We start from the raw sequence: 20,824 nt of genomic DNA, 5'->3' as shown, positions 1-20,824 counted from the left end.
AAGCCAACCATTAAAGATGGTGTCATACAATTACAGATGAAGTGTCCTACTAAGGACTATCCAACCATTCAACCTCATTGAAAACACTTATAATCAGTGCATATTGAAATTCAAATGTCAACACAATCTGAAGATAACAAATTGAATTCAATAAATATATGCTCAATAATAAAGATTATATCCTCAGTTTTTGTTGCAAGGGCATACAATTAGTCTGGATCTTAGTCTTAGTTTATAATACAATTCAAGAACTTCACATTAGTGTGGCCACAAGAAAGAGCATCCTCAAGCTTATCGCTCTGTCCTCGCTATAATTCTGTGATACTTCATCCTCAGATGTCTCCTTGCTCTCCATTGTCCTTCCACAAATGCATTGGATCTCCTTTTAAGTGGATCTTAGCTGTAGAAGGATCTTAGTTGACCCAAAATAAGAATTAAGATTCCAAACTCATTCTGGCTCTAAACACAAACCTTCTTAGGACCAATATCAATGTAATGCTTGGATATTTATTCTACACATAAACTAGGTCTTCTTCATTAGGGAATTTGACAAGTCATCTCATGAACGAACAATTTGAGAAATCGCATTGCATTAATGTAGAGAAGCAAGCCTTCTTCCACTTTGATATCACACTACAGCTTTGGAATCAAATTGTGGTGCCATGCAGTTGAATCCATCGTCTAACCTGAATGCTCAACAATTGACTGCAGAAAGTGTAACTATGACAAACCCATATGATTGGAAAAGAACTGCCAAACTATAGAACAAAAAAAGAACTGAAAGTAAACATTTTGGGTTGATGAAAGATTGCTCTTAGATGCTCCTGGATTAGCGTGTGGGCAAAGGAAGACAGAGGTTGAGATAATACAAGCCAAATTATGATGACACCAACCAAAAATGGTCAATGATCCTCAAAATGTAATTTCTCCAAATTGGGTATAACACAATACTTGCTATAACACAAGATGGCTGTATTGTAAAATGCTGATTGCTTGTATCCAATACTGTGCTGATCCAAATTCCTTGATGAGTCTGGGTTATATACAATGATTTCTAATTATTTTAGTTTTCAATTCTCTTTCTACTATGTTTTCTTCTAAATCTGCTAAATGTCTGTTCATAATTCTCCTTCAGGTTTCCTATAATCCTGATTTGTCTGCCTCTATATCTTCCTTTTATCCACCAGATACTTTTTTGATTTTTCCCAAAAATTTTCTATTTATTCCAATTATGTCTTTCTCAAAAGGAGTGACTCCTCAAGAGATACAACTTCATGAAGGAGGTTGGCCAACAACAAGTAATTAACTCTAATCACTGCATTTTTAGTATGAGGTTGGCCATACTAATTATCGTCTTCGCCAATCTTCATTGCTTCTTTACACTCATTAATCACTGCCCTCTTATATTATTTTCTGCTCTTCTCATCCTATTCCTAATCTCATTTCTACTCTTAAATATACAACCTTATCATTATTCAAGAGGGAATCCACTTAATTCAATGAAAATAATGTTTAGTTTATTCTCCTGATGGTCAGTCTTAACAGACACAATTTGATTTTATTGAACTTTGTTTTGAGTTGACTCTGGGCATAAAATCATTATCTCAGGCTGGTCATGACACAAAGAACTCCAAAAGATTATAATGACAACTAATTCCAAGCATTGTTAATCACGGGTAATGCAATCAAAACAACTCTATTGTCCCTACATCACAAACAAGCCTTTGAAAAGAAATGAAAGCCATTATATAGATGGGGGAATACCAACAAACAATCACAACCATCCAAATTAGACAAACATTATAAAGATCAACAGCATTATTGGCAATAAAATCTACCACTTATTGTGTTCGCTACAACAATGTACCACCTCTACTGAATCAAAATTGTTTGTCCTTGTGAAAAAATCTTCCTAAAATAGCATAAAGCTTCCAACTGAGGCAAAGGACTTTCTTCAAAGAATTAAAAACTACTGAAGAGTCTCTACACTGCTATATGACAGAAGTCTTCTATATAGGTCATGATTACGCCAGCTAAGGGTGCTTCCCATTCAGCTTCAATATTGGTTTTGTACTTGAATAGGGTGACCCTCCAACTACAAAAATGCCCAAGCCATCCCTAACACAAAGCTGGGATTCGCTGGACAAAGATTACTACTGGAAGCTCCATAAAAGTTGAGATTCCTACACTAAAAAGGAGCTTTCCAGTTTTCCTCAATTCTATTAATCATAGAGAATACTAACCCATTCAAGGGAGAACTTAAATAATATTCCATTGATTAGCTATGTGAACTACAAAGTTTGACATGAGCACCACACTTTTTAAGTTTTTTATAAATCACCTTTCACATGTTCACTAGTGATACTCTCATCCAAGCTCAACAATGGATGGGGCTCCCTTTTCAAAAAAAAAATTGGTTTATTTCAAGCCATATGTTACCATAATGATAAAACACAAAGCAAAGTTCTCCAAAGTGCCTAAAGTTTTTAGTGCCCACAGGCCAGCTGTAGATGTGTTGTTCCAAAGAGACCAAAATAAAACAACTTATCAACAATTTTGAAGTAGATTTTCACAGTCTACTCCATATGCCAGATGCAAAAAATGTGATGCAGCAAAAGATGATTTCCAGTCTCACAAGAATTAGACTATAATGGGCATATTGAGAGGCCAAAAATGATATCTTCATAACATTCATTAAAAATTAAAATTTTGCTGCTCATAGCCAGCAAAACAAAGGTGTTACAATTGGGAGGCACAGTGGCATACCAAATTAGCTCTACAAACTGATGTTCCAACTTGGGCAGCAGTCATTTTTTGTTAATGTGATAACATAATTTGACTTTATAGTTTCCTTATTTATTGCCAAGCCAAGATAGGGAATCAACTTTTAAAAGTTGCAGGATCCTTACTGAAGTCAAGTGCGCCCTTAAAAAGAAATTGTGCATTTGGAATGGGAAGCTGATCAAAGTTGCACCATTTGTCTCGACTCTCCATAATCCATTAGAATTATAGACCTCCCAATAGTTCTTCACTTTTGGGCCCATTCTAATGTTAGAACTCTTTGAACCACCCTAAATCTACAAACTTGCCAAAGGAGTGTTTCCAGCCCACTACTCTAGTCAGAAACCTGTATTTTCAACATTTCCTATATTCCAAGAAAATCTAGCAGCCATAGTATCTCTAGATGAACAGAAAGTTTCAGATCACTCAGCTGGCCAGAAAATCATCAGCAGCAAAAAAAAACGATGGATAAAATATCACCAAATATTTTAATCTTAAAAGATTGCACCAAAACAGATTGGGGTCTGTAAGAAATTTCCCAGCAAGTTTGGCCCCAAGAGCCAGGAATTGAAAAGGTAGATCCTTCAAACCTGCATCACCTTGATGTTTGAGACAGCAACTTTTTTCCCATTTTATCAACATGTATTGTTTCTCCTCCCCAAAATCGAATTTCCAGTAGATCAAAATAATAGAATGATTCACACCTTTCAGAAAACCCAAAACAAAACAGTAGATAAATGAGTATAGCTTGTAGCACTGTCTTGATCTTGATATTGTGGCAAGCCAAGCTTTAACACTTTCTACTCTGAGAAGATAACTTAATTTAAATTTTCACAATAGTAGTAGATCATAAATTGCTTTTGATCATACCAGTTAAAAAAAATACTCTAGATATTTCCTAGCTAGATTTCTAAATTAGAAGCCATTATCTCCCAAACCTTTTTCTGCAATTTCAAACTTATATTTGAATAGAATATTTCGGGTTTTGATCTATTAATAGACTGAATTGTGCTTATGCAAAATCTGCCATGTAGTAAACATGGTTACCACATATTTAGACTAGCTAATCAATGTTAAAGTTGTAAGTTGTAACCGACACTAGATTTTCTAGAGGTTCAGAATTCTGTAAAAACTAGAAATGCATATCTGTAAGCAAAGAAAAGCACAATGATCCACAACCTAAATGAGAGTTCCATGGTTACTAAGGGAGACCTAGATGGATATTGGAACACCAGTTTCAGAAAAAGTTGGAGACGAATACTTGGAGACATTACATTTTTTTTTTTAAATATTATATATGAAGTAAATTAGAAGAAAACATTACACAACAGATATGCAACTTTAAAGAATCTAAAATACTGATATGCATAAAAATTGAAGTATTAAACATTTTACAGTATTGCACTACATATCATTTCATGGCCATTACCATGATATAAACCTTATATTTTTAAACCATAATAACTTGGAGATGGAAGATAGAACCGGGAAGGGAATGTTATAATTTTAGAAACAATTTATGGGGATCCTCAAACATGACTATATTTTCAATCAATTGATAAAACTTCAATACAAAACATCTAAATCCTTATTATATTTTCTCTTCATACTATTATCCTTTTAGGATTCAACAAGGAAATCCTCTCCTGTTAAAAATTAGAAAGAGTCTTATTAACTTTTTACACCAAAATAGATAATTACAAGTGCAGTACTGTATTACTTCAGTTCTTTTATCTTGTGGCAATCAAATAACAACAATTTATGAAAACTCGAAAAAATTTAATCATGAAATTGAGAAAAATCTATAGAAAGTTTTTAAGTTCCCAATTTTCAAGGAATGCTTTTGGGACACATATAGGAGCATCTTAAGCCACCTACTATTTGGAGATATTCCAGCACCAAGGGCCAAACCCTAATGGAAAGTGGGCCCCCTCCATGCTCTCTAAGCTCTATTACCCTCAATAATATTCACATTCACTCAATTTCATTTCCTCGGCTAAGTTGAAGCGGATATGCAAGTCCAACATAGGTGAGGAGTGTAATTGAGGTGTTGCCAATGCAAGAGGGGTGAGGAGCAAGAAGAGAAAGAAGAGGATTCTATACCATGTTGGATTTACTGATTTTTCAAAAGAAAAATTCAGTGTTACATTGGTGCGGGGGTGAGGCGATGCGAGGGGGACGTTGAGACGAGTTCGGGTGTGGGAAAAAAAAAGGGCCTCAATTTGGGGGCAGCGGTGAGGGTGCGGAGGGGGGAGGTTGCATAGTATACATAAATGACTTAAAATGCTAATCATGAAATGATACATCAATATAACATACCAAATATAGTTGAATATAGAAAATTGAAACACGATTCACATACCATAAATTCAAACTTCATACTTCAAACTTCATAAGCATTACCAATGACCATAACATACTCATAATAATTTGTAACATTAATAACATTAAACATAATGATAAATGATAAATATAAATCATACATAGTACCATGTATGTCTACCATTGACTATGAAATGACAAAGACAAAAGATTCATAATTCATTGTTCAAATATGACATATCATAAAGATGCTCATGATTACAATGAGAAGAGCAGCATGAAACAATGAAATGAAATAATGTATCATGGCCATATCAAAGTGAGTACAAACTACAAAATGACAATAATGAGAATGTAAAAAACAACACCCAATTAGGGTTCCCATGTAAAAAATGGCAATAAAAATATAATATTAAGAAACTTCAAAAAATTGACTTTTTTAGTTGGGTACCAAACGCACCCCCGCACATCCCCTAGGCGCACTCAACATGCACCCGTGCGCGCACCGAGATACTTGCATCCCACATCCCCAATAGGTGCTCCAATTGGTGCAGTCGTGGTGCGACATCGCCCAAAGGGCAGTGGCGGAGCAAGGGTGCACAATGCTCCTGCACCCAGGACATATGCACACCTAGTGCGCCTGACTTTTTACCCCGTGTGCACGCTGGAAAAATTTGGTAAGTTTCAACTTTTTCTCAATTTTTAAATTTGATAATAATTCCATAGACATGGCTGCAAATGCATATGATTCATCGCAGTGTTCAATGTTAAAATTGTTGTCAAGATTCACATTGAAATTTAAATATTTTTCAAATTCGTCAAACTAGGCTGAAAAGTATAAAATCTGTATTTATATTGTTTATCACTAAATTGCCAATTCAAATTTGGGGATGGATTCGGGTTTGAGAATCCAATTCATGAATTAGTGAAAAACAAATCTCATTGTGATTTGTATGGATTCATGTATGTATGCATTATATATTCAAAAAAACAAGAGAATTATACATAATTGTACAACTAAGTCATTTTATAGAATGAATCTATGATGATTAATGATTGATCAATGCCAAATATAAGAGATAAACATTATGATTCAAAAGAAAGTCATCATATGGAATTACTAAATTAAAAAATGAAAATTCAAAATATACTTATAGTTCATTAAAATTTGAAACATGATTCAATATTTATGAATCATAAAATATTTCATCAATCAATAATGGATTAGCAAAATGAGAGAGCAAGTGGCTGATGACATGTGTTTGTGAACTTTAGGGTTAGAACAAAAAATAGTAATAAAGAATTAACTTTCATTAAGTTTGGCCCCACATTTTCTTATTTTGTCCTGCGGGTCCCTGGGGATTTGCACGGATTCATGCCAGATTCCCCCAGGTAGATCCTTGCCTGGCCCGTCCTGGATTCACACAAGGTCCAGATTTTTAACCTGAGGGTCCATCAGAACTGCCCTAAATCTGAAGCCCAAACTAGTTCCATGGCAAGTGCAGCTGCAAGAACAGAGTGCCTGTCCACATTACTAGCTAAGTATCCTTTTGATCAGAAATCTCCTCTCAAACAGTTTACAACGAAATTACAAAGTAAGTCAGGGACATCTAGTAGCAGAAGGTTGTGTAAGTGTTACTTTTTTTATCAAGGAATTTTTCAGCAGCATTACAAGAGTTAATGCACACATTTTTATTGGAGGGAAAGGTGTGGATATTTGTTTGTTTTGACGAAAGCAGAAAACCTCAAATACAGAGCTGACATCTATGGGGTGTTCTTGATGATAGTGCAGCTACACCTATGCCTACTACCTACTACTTTGTTTTATTGCACACAAGTTCAGCAGAGCCAACCATAGAGTTTTAATCATAATTTGTGGACAATAGTAGGATTATGCCAAGTTCTTCAATGTACATGTAGGAAAGGGTAAGGAGAAAGACAAACTAACAAGTAACCCCATAACTGATTTTTGTTCAATGTGCAACTAAAGGATGATATAGATGATGCTATTGGAGAAATATTCTTTGCCAATAGCATCGCATTTCATGTAGCTAGATATCCTTATTATAAGGAGACAATTTCAACAGAAGCAAGGGGAGAACTGTCATATGTGTCACTAGGTGAGACAAAATTGAGGATAGGCAAGAAGACTACTCCAAGATCAATGTGTTGATGGAGAAAATGAAGGATTATTGAGTGAATAGTGCATGCCATATAATCATGTATGGGTGGACAACATTAGGAATCATCCACTCATTAGTATCACAATTAGATGTACAGAAAGCCAATATTTTATTAAGCCAATTGATTATTCATGGCATCAAAAAGATGCTAATTTTCGGTGCAGGGTCTGCACCTCATACCCACCCACTAGGTTTGGGTGCATTTCGGCCTAGTGGCTCACACACCGGTACATCCAAGTCTTCATAGGGTGCACCGTTGGGCGGATGCACGCACAAGCAATTTTAACAATTCTGATTCTGCCCTTTAAAATTCTGCAATTTTGGCAGAGATTTTCCATAGAGCTTTTCCACAATTTTTGGCAGATAGTTTATACATGATAATTTATCCATTCCCTGAAAATAATAATATGTTAGATAATTTTTACCTAATAATATAATATATATGGCCCATTCATCGATTGTACTAATGTGTGCTTTTGTTCAGATAATTTTTCTTTTTTTAATTTCTACTCGTACTATAATATATTATTATAGCGTAATAACAATGTAAAGTATACTATTATTATATTAGAATTATAGTATAATATATTGTGTAATAATAATATTTGAATAATAGGCAAGAGCATACAACACAATGGTAAATTGTGAGCCTCCTATCTGCGAGGTCTTGGGTTCGAATCTATTCGAGCTGAACTAATAATCATAATAATTAATTACAACAAATAATAGTGATTACCCTTGGCTTTTGCCTCTTACCGATTAAAAATATTATCATTATTATATTATAATAATTACAATGTATTATAAAATATAATTAAATTATTAATATAATATTATTATAATACAATTCCAAATATTTCTACATATAACTTTTTTATTTCTATATACATGCATGTAAAATTATATATATACATCAATGTTACCAGGGGATGCATCCCCAAACTAAAAAAACCTGTCCCCATATTGGAAATGTTTTGAGGACTTAAGGATGACAAGGGGACTGAAAAAACCTGTTCCCACCCCATCCCCTTTTTAAAAAAATTCACTGAAAGATCCCAGAAACATGGGGACTTCAAAAAAAACATTAGAGACATTCGTACATCCTAGGGACAGTTAGGGATGCCTTGGAAGTCCTTGAGACAAATGGGTGTCCCCAATGAGATAGGCAACATCAACACTTAAAGTGGGCCCCTCATTCCAAGCTCCCCCTTACATGCTTATTACTATTTTCCATTTATTAGTTAATTCATGCTATTGGGGTCTTTGATTAGTATATGACACCACTGCATTAAGGATTGTGAGATTAAGAATGTTGTTATAGTCAAGCTATACATGCAGAATCATATGGTAGACTATTTGCAAGATGTTGGGAAAGTTTGAAAAGTGTGTTACAGACCTATAACATGCATTTTTATGTCATTTTGTGGCAATATGTTAGTGTTAGGTTGGTCTAGCATACCTAACCTAAAAATTCTAGGGCTAGGGCTAGGCTAGGGATAGGGCCCTAGAATTTTGAGGTTAGGTATGGGCCGTAGCCTAAAATTTTATGGCCTATAATTTTATGGGGGCTAGCCCTAGAATTTTTAGGTGAGGTTAGATATGGTATGGGAGACCCTCGAATTTTATAGGCAGATTATTTCCCCCTAAACAAATCCTTTAGAATAGCAAGGGACTGCAATATGTTAGTGTTAGGTTGGTCTAGGGTTTATTTTTGGGTCCTTTGCGGAAAATGTGGTGAATATTGGTGGTTGCATCACTATCTTATTGTAACAAACCTATAACATGATCGGAATTGTATAGAAAACCTTTATGTATTGATATTAGTCCACTTACAATGAGTTTCAATTTGGAAGGTGAAATATTGTTTTTGTTTCTATTGACAACGAATTCTGAATTTTGTTCTTGGGTGTATTTCAATTTTGTATGTTATTATTTAAATATTACATGCATATTGACAATAATTCCAAATTGTATATGCATATTAAGGATTGAGTTTGACTATTGAAATGTTGTATGTTAAGGTTTTGTGATGTTTAAAAGGCATGCTCTATCCATATTTTGATTTTCATATGAATAGAATGTATATACACAAATTTCCCTATATATTTTAAATTTTCCCTATATTTATATAGTTGTCTCTTTTGTGCCTTGAACTTGGAAAAAAACCTTGTCGTCCTAGAAACTTGTTCTCTTGTCCCTTGTCTCCCCCATCTTAGAAACTTGGGGTAACATCTTGGAGAGAACAATTGAGTTACAAAAGTTACTACAACTTGTGGTTATGACAACAAATAGGAACCAATGGGCCGAGTTCAAGACATGGTGGGGGAAGAGGGTGAAGGGCACAATAAAGAGTGATGTACTTTGGAGTGATGGAAAATCTAGTCTCTATCACTGCTCTGATTTTCTAGATGATCAAATATGCAGATAGAAATGCACCTAATCTTGGAGAGGTTTATCAATGCTTGATTTTGTGCTTGACCAGATGAGGGTTGTGTGAGAGTACCCATGTTAGTATTCTACAATGAGCACATTCAACTAATCATTCATCAAAAATAGGAAATTCTCAAAACTCCCTTCCTTGCACATGGATTGCATATGCATTGAATCCTAAGTGGTACAAAACTAGGCTTGGTAAAATTACAATAATACAAGATGTCGAGGTGAAGGGAGGGATCTTTAGGACTATTGAGAAGATGTATAATCTTGTAGATGACAGCACAATTCACACTAATTGGACCAAATTTACAACTCTAAGGGATTCCCTTGAGGCAACCAAGGTGGATATGGCAACTATGGCCCAATTTTTTGGCGGAATTACCACAAAATAGAAATCTTTGACATCCACTTGAGCCATTTATTTTCTATCTCGGATTTCTAGTTCTTAAATTATTAAGAGGAACTATTCTACCTATACCTTCATCCACTCTCTAAAGAGGAACAAACTTAACTCTTGGAGAGTAGAGAAGCTTGTAGTTGTAGATAGTGTTTTGCATCTCATTTACTGCAAGAAACTTGTGTACAAAGAGTCTTACAACGCAATGGGATGTAAGGCAAAAGAACCAACACAAATTGATGAGGATGCTAAAATTTCACGGCAAGATTGGTTGGTATGAGTTTGGTGGAGTTTGATCGTGTGGAGTCTAGTAGTTCTAGTGATGAGTAGTTTGGGGATGATAGGTCTTCCTTCACTACATTATGTTATTTTGCTACCATGCTACTTAGTGTAATCATCTTTATGATATTTTGGATATAATAGAAATCTCCAACTTGATATTTTCATTTACTAATTCTCCATTTGGATATTTTACTAATTCACCAAAGTTTTATTTGAAATGTAATTTTTATGCATATTTTGATAACAAACTTTTAGAGTACTTTATGCATGTCAAAACTTCCTCCTATTGTCATCCCCCTGAAATCCCTAATTTAGGCAACTTTTGTCAGGAAACTTAGTGGAGCATTGCAAATGTGTAGTAGAACTAGTCTTTGTATTAGAAGAGGAAGCTCCATGTAAAACATAAACTAACCTAACATGAGCATATCTACTTGCTTTTCTTGCTATGAATAAAACTAGATTGTGACTTTTCTGGATTCACCTAGGGCGAAAGGCAACGATGCTCTTAAACTCGAGGCAAGAGATTTGTATACCCTTTGATTAAAAATAAATCCTACAACTACATGCTTTCACTATTTATCTAGAAGCTCAGTTTGACTAATGCAAGAACACATAAAGATTGACTAGGTTAAAACCATAGTAACGAGAATCGCCATGAAAATGCCAGTTTGGCAATTCAATTCATGGTTCCTGATTTTTTTTGAACTAGTGAATCAGATCAGCAATTTCATCGCATGAATCGCTGATTCATGTGATTTATGCAAAAAATTGCTAAAAACACCTTTGTGAATCGCGAAAAAGCGGCCGAGCTTGAGGATGATGATGAGGGTTGAGCTAGAGCCTTGTTTTTTCATTTTTACAAATACCGATAGACATACATTTCATGGATCTTCATCTTACATACATTTATGATTTGATGTCTTATGGATCTTCATCTTACACACATTCTATGATTTGACTCATTATGATCCTATGATTTCTATTTACTTTAACTACAATTTTAATTTTACGTGTAACGTAGTTGCGTATGTGATGGATTTATCATTTATGTTCTATGTTTATGTATGTTAGCTTCTATTTGATGATGTTATAGTGTGTTTAAGTTATATTCAATAAAGGGTGCATGAAATAAGTTTTAAATTGTTAAAATCTCTAAATTTCAAGGGTTTTTTAAATTTGTCGATTTGTGGCCGATTCATGGCCGACTCCAATAAATGGTTGATTCATGGCCGATTCACGATTTGAATATGCCTTGCCGATTCCGATTCTCATTACTTTGGTTAAAACACACATGGGCAAAATGCTTTGGTAAACTAAAATAAGGGATCTATACAAAGTCACAATCTTCAACCTTGTGGAAATTGCAAATAAAAGCTTGCAAACTCAATAAAAGTAATTTATCTCTTAGTATTGATTACAAAACATTTCAATAGCTATTTTAAAGAAAGATTGGTTAAATAAATTCTATTGAATGAACAATGAAAATATATATTACTACTAATGCTGAAATTAATTCCTTCGCTCGATAGCACTTTTGCCTTACTTGGGAACTCCATTGAATAATGTGGGGAGTGGTTGGTTGGGAGGAGGGGAAGTGAGGTGGGAGAGGGATTTGGGAGTCCTCATGTGGACCACATGCAGGACACTGAATTATAGATTAACATCAATGCAAAATACTAATTTCAGCACTATGCAAGCATGGGAATTACCATGAAAAAAATCTAAGTGCAAAATAACACTCATTTATAATGTTTACAAAGCTATTGCATATGAATGACTAAGAACTCTACTACTATTTCAACTCTAGCTACTAACTTGATTGCATTTGATCCTATCTTTATTACAAAATTCTGTCCACTAAAATTGAATACTGAACTCCAACGAACTCAAGTTGATTGCTTAGAAGTTAGAACTCACATCTCTCACATGGCAAGAGATGATTAAAATAGCAAACTCTAGGTTAAAAATAGAGATTGCTAAAACTATCATAAAAGATGAAAAAAAAAAACACAAACTAGAATAGTAAAAAATGATGATGGTTAAAAATTGATGTGGATGGATAATACAAGTTCTATAACTTTTCTGATCATGGCAAATCCTCTGAAAACATCTGAAAGAACCTTAAAAGTGAAATTTCACATTTTGAATTCCTTCGAGGCCTGCAAATCGGATTTACATGCACACCAATACTCAAGAAAATAGACTCCGAACTTGTACCTTTGATTTCCATTGTACAAGGATGCACTTGATCACCAAGTGTGCACTTGATAACTGAATTTTGAAAGTTACTTTGAAATTATATTTTTAAGAGAAGTGTCCAGCTACACCCAAAATGCCCACCTAAAAAAAACCTTCTTTTCATGTTGCATTTTGAATTCCCTCCCTTGTTGAGGCAAGCACTTCTCTATGCACACCTCTTTTGATATAAGACTTCTTTTGATCTCCAATATTAGGTGTGCACTTGACATTTTCATGCAGACCTATACACTATGGTTTTGAACACTTGACTTTCCCTTTATACAAGTCAGCAATTCAGGTGCTGCAGGCACCTGACAATGGCATTTCAAACTTTGACACGACCTAAAACAATTGTTTAAGAGGTGTGTAACTACAACCCAAACACACAACCAATAAATAACTGGATTTCAGTATTTTCTTCATGAGGTATACCCTTCTTGCTTAAACATACCTATGCTTGATCACTAAGTATGTTTAGACACCTCCCTTATGAGGCAGGCACCAAGGAGTCAAGCCCATACCTTATGATGTAACCTTCAAGTTTTCAACAAATTTCCTTTGATAAGATGTATGTCAATCCTCCAGGCATGCAAGGTAAACCCTCTTCCTTGGAATGTGCTAATGACGCTCTAGCACAAACCTATATGCTAGACTTTGATCCATTTTAAAGTTTCTTCTTTTAGAGGCACCTCAACCCTGAAAATGTGTACCTCTGTATGTGAATCTACCCTTGCTTTGTTAAATACACCCTTCACAATTAGATGTGCACCTATATACAGGGTTTTATATATGATTGTACTTACACCTTTATCAGGTTTACACTTCTTCATTTACACACCTTTGTAGACTATATCTGACTTTGACTCCCCTGTATCCAAGTGCATCCTTGATCTTATTCTTGAAAAACTTCTTTCTTCTACCATGACGGAAGTTTTCAAGATCCTCATTCATGAAAACATTCAATAAAGGGCAAAAAGACAACATGGCAATGCAGACTGGACAAGAATTTATCGTGACTTGCAGGTAAATAACAGACTTCAATTTAGAAACTTGACAAAATATTAAAGTTTCATGTGCGTACAACAAAAACTAAATCACTATAACTGAATAAAACGGAATGCCACAGCAACTATTAATTACTCACAGAAGCTAAGCAGAACTCGGAAAAACAGCATTTTATTTGGTTATAGCGTTTTAAAAATTAAAAAAATTGATGGCCTATTACTTCCCATGCAAGCCACTTCCTTCACAGCACCCACAGAACATAGAAAAGGCAAAATAAGCACAAATAACAATAAAAGAGGCCCATAATGCTTCCCAAAGATGTGTTGACACCCATGAACTCTGATAGAAACTACCCTGCACAGGACACGTTGGACAATTGCACCCATGGCATATGTCACAAGTGCAATCACAATTATTTTTTAGAGCCTGTTGTCACAACAAAAAATACAATAATATGGTGAATCGATGACTTAACATCCTTGAAAATATCAAATAACCTTCCATCCACAAAATGTGAATAGAAATAATAGGACACCACAGACCCACAATATTTCTAAGCTAACTACTGTAACACAACAATACTTAAAATTCCTATTTAGACTTTATATGAATTTCTTAGAGACAACTAGAAAACTATCTGTGACCAGAACCTTCACTTTTTTCCCATATCATTATGGTTTTAAAATATACTAAGAGTTTGTGCAATAACCTTTGAAGCTGAAGCAATATGTGGTACTACAACTGCATTATTTTGCTCTGCAAGACCCGGCTTCATGTATGGCTCATCCTGTAAAGACCAAAGAACAAAATGATTTAATATCAAAAGCTTTTGGATTATTATTTTATCCAAAACCAGTAAATACTTTAAAACGATGGTTTTTCTTCTACACTAAGTACAATTTCATGATTGGTAAGGTTGAATTGGGAGTTAAACATATTTTTTTACATTGGACTACATCAATATTCTGATAATGTAGTCTAAAAAAATTTATCTGATAGCAAAATTAAATCACCTCAAACACATCAAGTCCTACACGAAACATTGGATTTGCTTTCAAATGCTCGACTAAGGCCGCTTCATCAATCACTGGACCTCTGCTGGCATTTACAAGAACTGCTTCCTGCCATCCAGAAAATGGTATGAATTTCAGTCATTCAAATGTGGTGCCAAGAATTAGATTCCACATACCCAAACAGACTAAGAATAAGAACCTTACCTTCTTCATTATGGATAATCTGTCTTTGTTAATCAAGTGATAAGTAGTCTTGTCTAGTACAGGATGAAGGCTCACCTGTCAAAAAACAGTGTACATCAGAAGGTAAAATATAAACTAGTCTATATATCTTACCTTCAACAGGTATTTCCAAATCTTGATGTAAGAAAATGAAGTAAAAATAGTGTACATATCTTGGCTTCGGTAGATATTTCCAAAGCTTGATATAAGAAAATAAAGCAAGATAAAGATGCCATATAAAGATCAAATAAAGCACTAGCAAGGAATAAAAACACATTCAGGCTTCAAACAAACATAGGTAGAATTTAGTCCAATGTAACTACTTTTTAATCTTGTAGGGTTATGTTATGCACATAAAGTGGGTGTGCCTAAGGTGATTGGGATACTGAACACGTCGTAAAAAACAATGCATTATAATGCTTTCTGTAACCATCCTAAAAAATTCTAAGATTGATGACGCGGTGTAGGCAGAATTCTATCTTAAAATAGCCGCAATGAGCCGATTCCAGAATGTATCTACTATCAATAATCTGGAAAACAAATCCTTAAAACTTTAAAAAGTATCAATCCACCAAGGAGGAGCCAATGTTGAATTCCACATCATGTAAACTTTTAATATTAGTCATAGCATTTTTTTAAAACAGAAATTTTCAATCTGTAAATAATCTAAGTATATGTAAGCATATGAGCAGTCTGAAAAATAGTCTAATAAACAAGTCTCAAATCAAATGATTACGATCTATAATATTTTGACAGTGTTTCAGATAAGACTCTAACCACATCAGCCTCTCTGAGCACCTCCTCAACAGTGGGTGCCCTTTTCCATGTAATTGGTGTTTCACCTTGGGATTTCAGAAATCCACCATAAGCTGCCAAAAGCCACCAACATAGTTAGTCAAAAGTAGAAGGACAACTCTAGCAACCAAGAAAACAATATGAGGATCTATAAATCTCCATTCAAACTAGAAGTCTGATTTAAACTGACAAAAGTTGTCTAGACTGACAAACAGGATAACGTCCATCTAATGAAAAAACAATTCTAGCAAGCACATATACTCCACGGCAAAATGCTATCTTCAGAGATAAAAAATCATATAGAATCACTACCCTTATTGCTTTAATTTAATCAATAAGCCACTTAATGTATTGACTGCAAATCAGTCAAAAACTCCCAACCTGTCAAAAATTTCTCAAGTCGAACCGACTGATATAAATCATAATATATGAGGTTCATTTTGAAACCTTCAACCTGAAAGAGACAGCAATAAAATTAAGCATATGGGTATGCAATACTGTTCTCACTGCCTTCCATTCCACTCAATTTTCAAAATTAACAAACCAGAACTGGAAATGGACTAGCTATGTATAGCTCTATCACTTTACAAATGCCGGCTTCTATTCTATTCTATTCTATCCAAAATCATTATAAGATAGTCATACCATCATTCGAGCATATGCAGAGCCTATCCTTCCAGCACCAACAATGCCAACAGTTTGTCCCTTGAGCAAGTTTCCAACAAATCTACCATCCAATAGGATTATTTTATTGTAAACAATGCAAGACAAATCTTGAAGACACTACTGAAAAGGACTATTTATATAAAGGCCTGCGTCAAAACAAGGCTATTACTCTTCACATCAACGTAACTGCTTCTTTTTCAAAGGAGGGAGTCTCAAAATACACGAATAAATTCAGATAACTTACAAGTGAGGTAGCCAACCATCATATAGGCCTGCTCTCATAAACTGATCTGCTTCAACAATTCTTCTAGCAGCTGCTACAGATAAAGCTACTGCCAACTCAGCAGTTGTTTCTGTTAGAACACCCTGCCAAATGACAAATAGGTTTATGACAGTGATTAAATAAACCCAAAAAATCATTTCTCATTTTTGTCAATAGTAAAAACATTTTGCATTATATTAAAAATTAATTATAATTGATTACATACTGAGACTTGCTAACCATTCTCAGATGGCATGAACATGACAAAAGCTTATTATTCAAACCAGAGATTAAAATTAAAATCCTAAAGATAGTCACCAAACCAGCCAATATCTCTGCTGATTCTAGATCCAGTATGTCCTGGAAGGTAATGCCCAAAATCCCCGTGGAATTGAACAGGCTTCAGGAATTTGGAGGGCCAGATGTTTTTAACATTCTCTTGCTGAATGCAAGAAAATGCACTATCAATGCGGCATTTCCAGGTAGATTCCATGGTAATTCAGAAGTTGGACATTATATAAAAAAAAATCCAACGTTTTGAGTAGGCAAAAGTGAAAATCCTAACCCTTTATTTTTGTGTTCATATTAACCTTTTAGCCAAAACAATGAAGAAGTGGCAGATAACAAGTCTAAAAGAAATCATTTATCTGCAGAAAAGGTCAAATAAGTAGTGTCGACTAATTGGCATAGGCTCTAAGTCACATATATTTGATCACACTCTGAAAACATATGACACTTCTTGTTTCTCCTTTTCATAGACCATTCCACTAATTCAACTGTCCACCAAGTTTTGGTTTACTAAAATGAAGTGGCTTACTACTCTCAGTTATTATCAAGAGTTCCAGAATATTTCATAATATATTCCTCTTTTGTGCAAATTATTTCATTACAAGTGGATGTAATAATTGGTCTAGAATGCTCCACACCATGCAATATTTAACTAAAGATTGTAGCCACCTGAGATCCAGGAGCTTCAATGAAAGCACAAGAAAGATCAAATGCAAGAGAATAACTCTATACAACCAAAAGATGCAAATGTACAATGAGATGACTAACTGAGAATACACAAGGAACCCCTTAGTTATATAGAAACCCATGAAGATCTGACCTCACATGTCCATTTTGGACAAATAAAAAGACTAAGCTTTCTTAGAGACCCCAAACTCAATGGTGATCTCAAATTTGCACCAACAAGCTCCAAATGAGCCTGCAATACAAACACCCCAAATCTGGTAGCTTATCAGATTTTTTTTCATTCTCCAAGGCATCATTCAATGCAAGAGCATCTCAACGTTTCAAGATCTATCAAGATTTGCAACCTAGATCTCTCAATAAAGACTAGCAAGAAACAATCCCCAAGCTCTGATAACATGCAAGAGTTAGCATAGAATGCAATATTTGATTAAGATCTTAGCCACCAAAGATCTAGAAGCTTCAATTAAAGCACAAGAGAGATCAGATATGAAAGACTAATTCTATTCTATCAAAGGATGCCAACATACTATGATGATCTAACTCAAAATTACAAAGGGAACTCCTTGGTTGAATAGACCAAGATCAGACAGAATTTCATTAGATTATGAGGTGTCTTAATCTTACGACTTTAGACATAAAGTGATTACTATCCTATGAGTATCTTAAGTAAACTTCAGTAACTAATGAGAATAGGATTTAGATGATGAACTAGCAAGGTAATACACCCCTTTCATACCAAAAATTTAAAATGTGTATTTAATTCATTTTAACCTTCTAACTTAAAACAATGAAGTTGTAGTGGACAACAATGAGAATGTATAAGAAGTCATTTATTGGCAGAAAACGTCAAATTAACAGTGCTGCCTAATTGTCACAGGCTCTAAAACACATACATTTGACTGTGTATTGAGGACATATGTAAAGTGATAACTATCGAACGAGTACCCTATGTAAACTTAAGTAACTAATGCAAATAGGATAGCAAGGTAATACACCCCTTTCACACCGATAAATTTAAAATTTGTCTTTTATTCATTTTAACCTTTTAACTTGAAACAATGAAGTTGTGGTAGACAACGAGGAGTTGAGAAGAAATCACTTATTGGCAAAACGGTCAAATCAAGTGTTGCCTGATTGTCACTGGCTGTAAGACTATTACACTTGACTGCGCATTGAAGACATGTCAATTGCTCATTGTTGCTCATTTTGACCGACCTATCTACTAACTCAAACCTCTACCAAGTTTTCTATTTTCTTCATTTTTGTTAATGATTGGTAGCTTTAGTTGGATAAACTATAGTGCAAATAAATATATATATATATATATATATAAGTGTAAGATATAATATACATTAATATAATATATATTAAATATATGAGATATTTATTTGTCATTATATTAATTACATTATAATGAATAGACATGTCCTCTGAAGAGAACATGTCTATCCATACTTCATCCTATATTAGAGAGAGGGCTGTCATTTGGAAAGTATATACCAAATACAATGGCAGTACTATTACATTTGCAGCAGATCCGGAAAACTCAACATGGTATCAGAGTCAGGCTGCAAATGTGCTTATAGTTACACAACATCCAATCTATGAATGATTTGACTATCCAGTCAAAAGGAATATAGAGGAACAAATATATCTGGGACATTACTTAATTTATTCATCATTGGAAGACATTGCAAGCAATTTAGAAGTGTTCTCAGCACAGGGGGAGAAGAACATCAACAATACTCTATGTGGGTTGCAAGCTCTTTTGCACCTCCATCTCCACAAAACTCTAATAAGATCTGTGTCAATGTTCTCATCCAACCAGCACGTGGGTTCTACCTTTGAGTGTGATCTGACTTATCACCTTTGATAGTTGCTGACTTGCGGCACTATATTGCATTTCTTGAAAAGATATCGGAGATTGGGCATACGAGCATTGGTGGCATCCATTGGTGAGTGAGATTGATTGGCATTGATCTAGCACACACACCTGAGTGAGAAAATCCCGATCTCTACCTCGGAAGCATATCAATGAATAAGGAGTTTTTTGAAAAATATAATGATCACCTAAGGAAAATAATATTTAGGGCGGAAGCAATCGAGTTTCCACTTAATTAGCAATCAATAATATAAAGATTATTGTCTCCTTTCTAATGGTTGTGCGATTAAGGAGAAGAAGACGATGAGCACTCAGTACAGATATTGTGCAAAGTAAAATCATCAATGTGTGTGTTGCTTCCTTATCTTTCTGTGGAGTAAATCAGTGTATTGACCCTCAAATTATTTGCGAATGCTTCAGCATGATCCGATGTTGTCTCCACAAACATCACAAAATTCAAAAGGAAAAGGGTATGTGCCTAGTCATTTAAGCACAGTCGGGTGCACCAAGCGGTCTCATTTGAAGAAATACTACCCAGTAACGATTGGCTGCTATGCATCGTGGTCTTTTAAGTCCTCTTGGATGGTACATACTACAGAACGCATATGAACGCATCTTTCAGCTTGATACAAGATCTGATAGATAACGACAATTATAAGTTATCACGATTGATAAGAAACATGGTTTTTAACATCAATGAAAGTCAAAGCGATAAATATTCAATGGAGGATGAAAATTGATTCATGCGTTATATTTCCTATATGAGCTCACCTTATGAAAGGAAATATTTGAAACACAAGGACGAAAGCATGTGGAATTCAAATTCAAAGGGAGTCTGGCATCTTCAAGAGGTCTAAATGTCAATGAACTCGAGCTTCAGAGGGAGCAAATGGGTTTAGTCAACTTGTGACAATCTCGATCTAAGTTACCAGATTCTCTCTAGCAACCCTCAAAGTCTGGTTCAATTCTGTCCAAAGTCTGATCCTTGTCAAATTCTCGCCCAATTCTCCTAGAGAGCCACAAATTTGCTGCAAAATCTATCAGAGGAATCTGGGCAGAATTCAGAGCGAATTTTGAAGAGTTCACTGTCCAACAGTCAAACCCGAGCTGAATTTGGTCTCAAAACAAATTGTTTTTACTTTTTTAAATGGTTTTTTTGCCTAATTTGGTTTATTCAATCCTCCCAATGTAATGACCCGTACCAATACTGGTACTATCCTGAACCTGATTTCTCTGTTTCCCCATTTTTTAAAAGTGAACCTCAGAGTATGAACCCAAATAACAAATAACCAACAATGTGAATGACAAATAATATTTCAAATAGGTATTTGTTAGAACTCATTCAATAACACATTCAGAAAAATA

The 20,824-nt window shown here is 34.7% G+C and overlaps 1 protein-coding gene across 1 annotated transcript in view; it reads right to left on the bottom strand.

Annotated features, from left to right (window-relative positions):
• HPR (hydroxypyruvate reductase) overlaps positions 1-20,824 on the bottom strand; it is a 55,188-nt gene that overhangs the window by 2,480 nt on the left and 31,884 nt on the right. The window contains exons 4-10 of the mRNA XM_089800174.1: positions 16,585-16,706; positions 16,320-16,401; positions 16,056-16,128; positions 15,657-15,748; positions 14,862-14,936; positions 14,658-14,765; positions 14,354-14,431 (exon numbers count right to left, since the gene is read on the bottom strand). Of these exons, the coding sequence (XP_089656300.1) occupies positions 14,354-14,431; positions 14,658-14,765; positions 14,862-14,936; positions 15,657-15,748; positions 16,056-16,128; positions 16,320-16,401; positions 16,585-16,706 (630 nt within the window). The remainder of the gene's footprint in view (positions 1-14,353; positions 14,432-14,657; positions 14,766-14,861; positions 14,937-15,656; positions 15,749-16,055; positions 16,129-16,319; positions 16,402-16,584; positions 16,707-20,824) is intronic.

This window comes from Cupressus sempervirens, chromosome 9 (assembly GCF_028749045.1).
Source record: "Cupressus sempervirens isolate cs-2001-9-10 chromosome 9, ASM2874904v1, whole genome shotgun sequence".
In the NCBI taxonomy this organism is placed as follows: Eukaryota; Viridiplantae; Streptophyta; class Pinopsida; order Cupressales; family Cupressaceae; genus Cupressus; species Cupressus sempervirens.
This window is presented reverse-complemented; position numbering and strand designations above follow the sequence as displayed.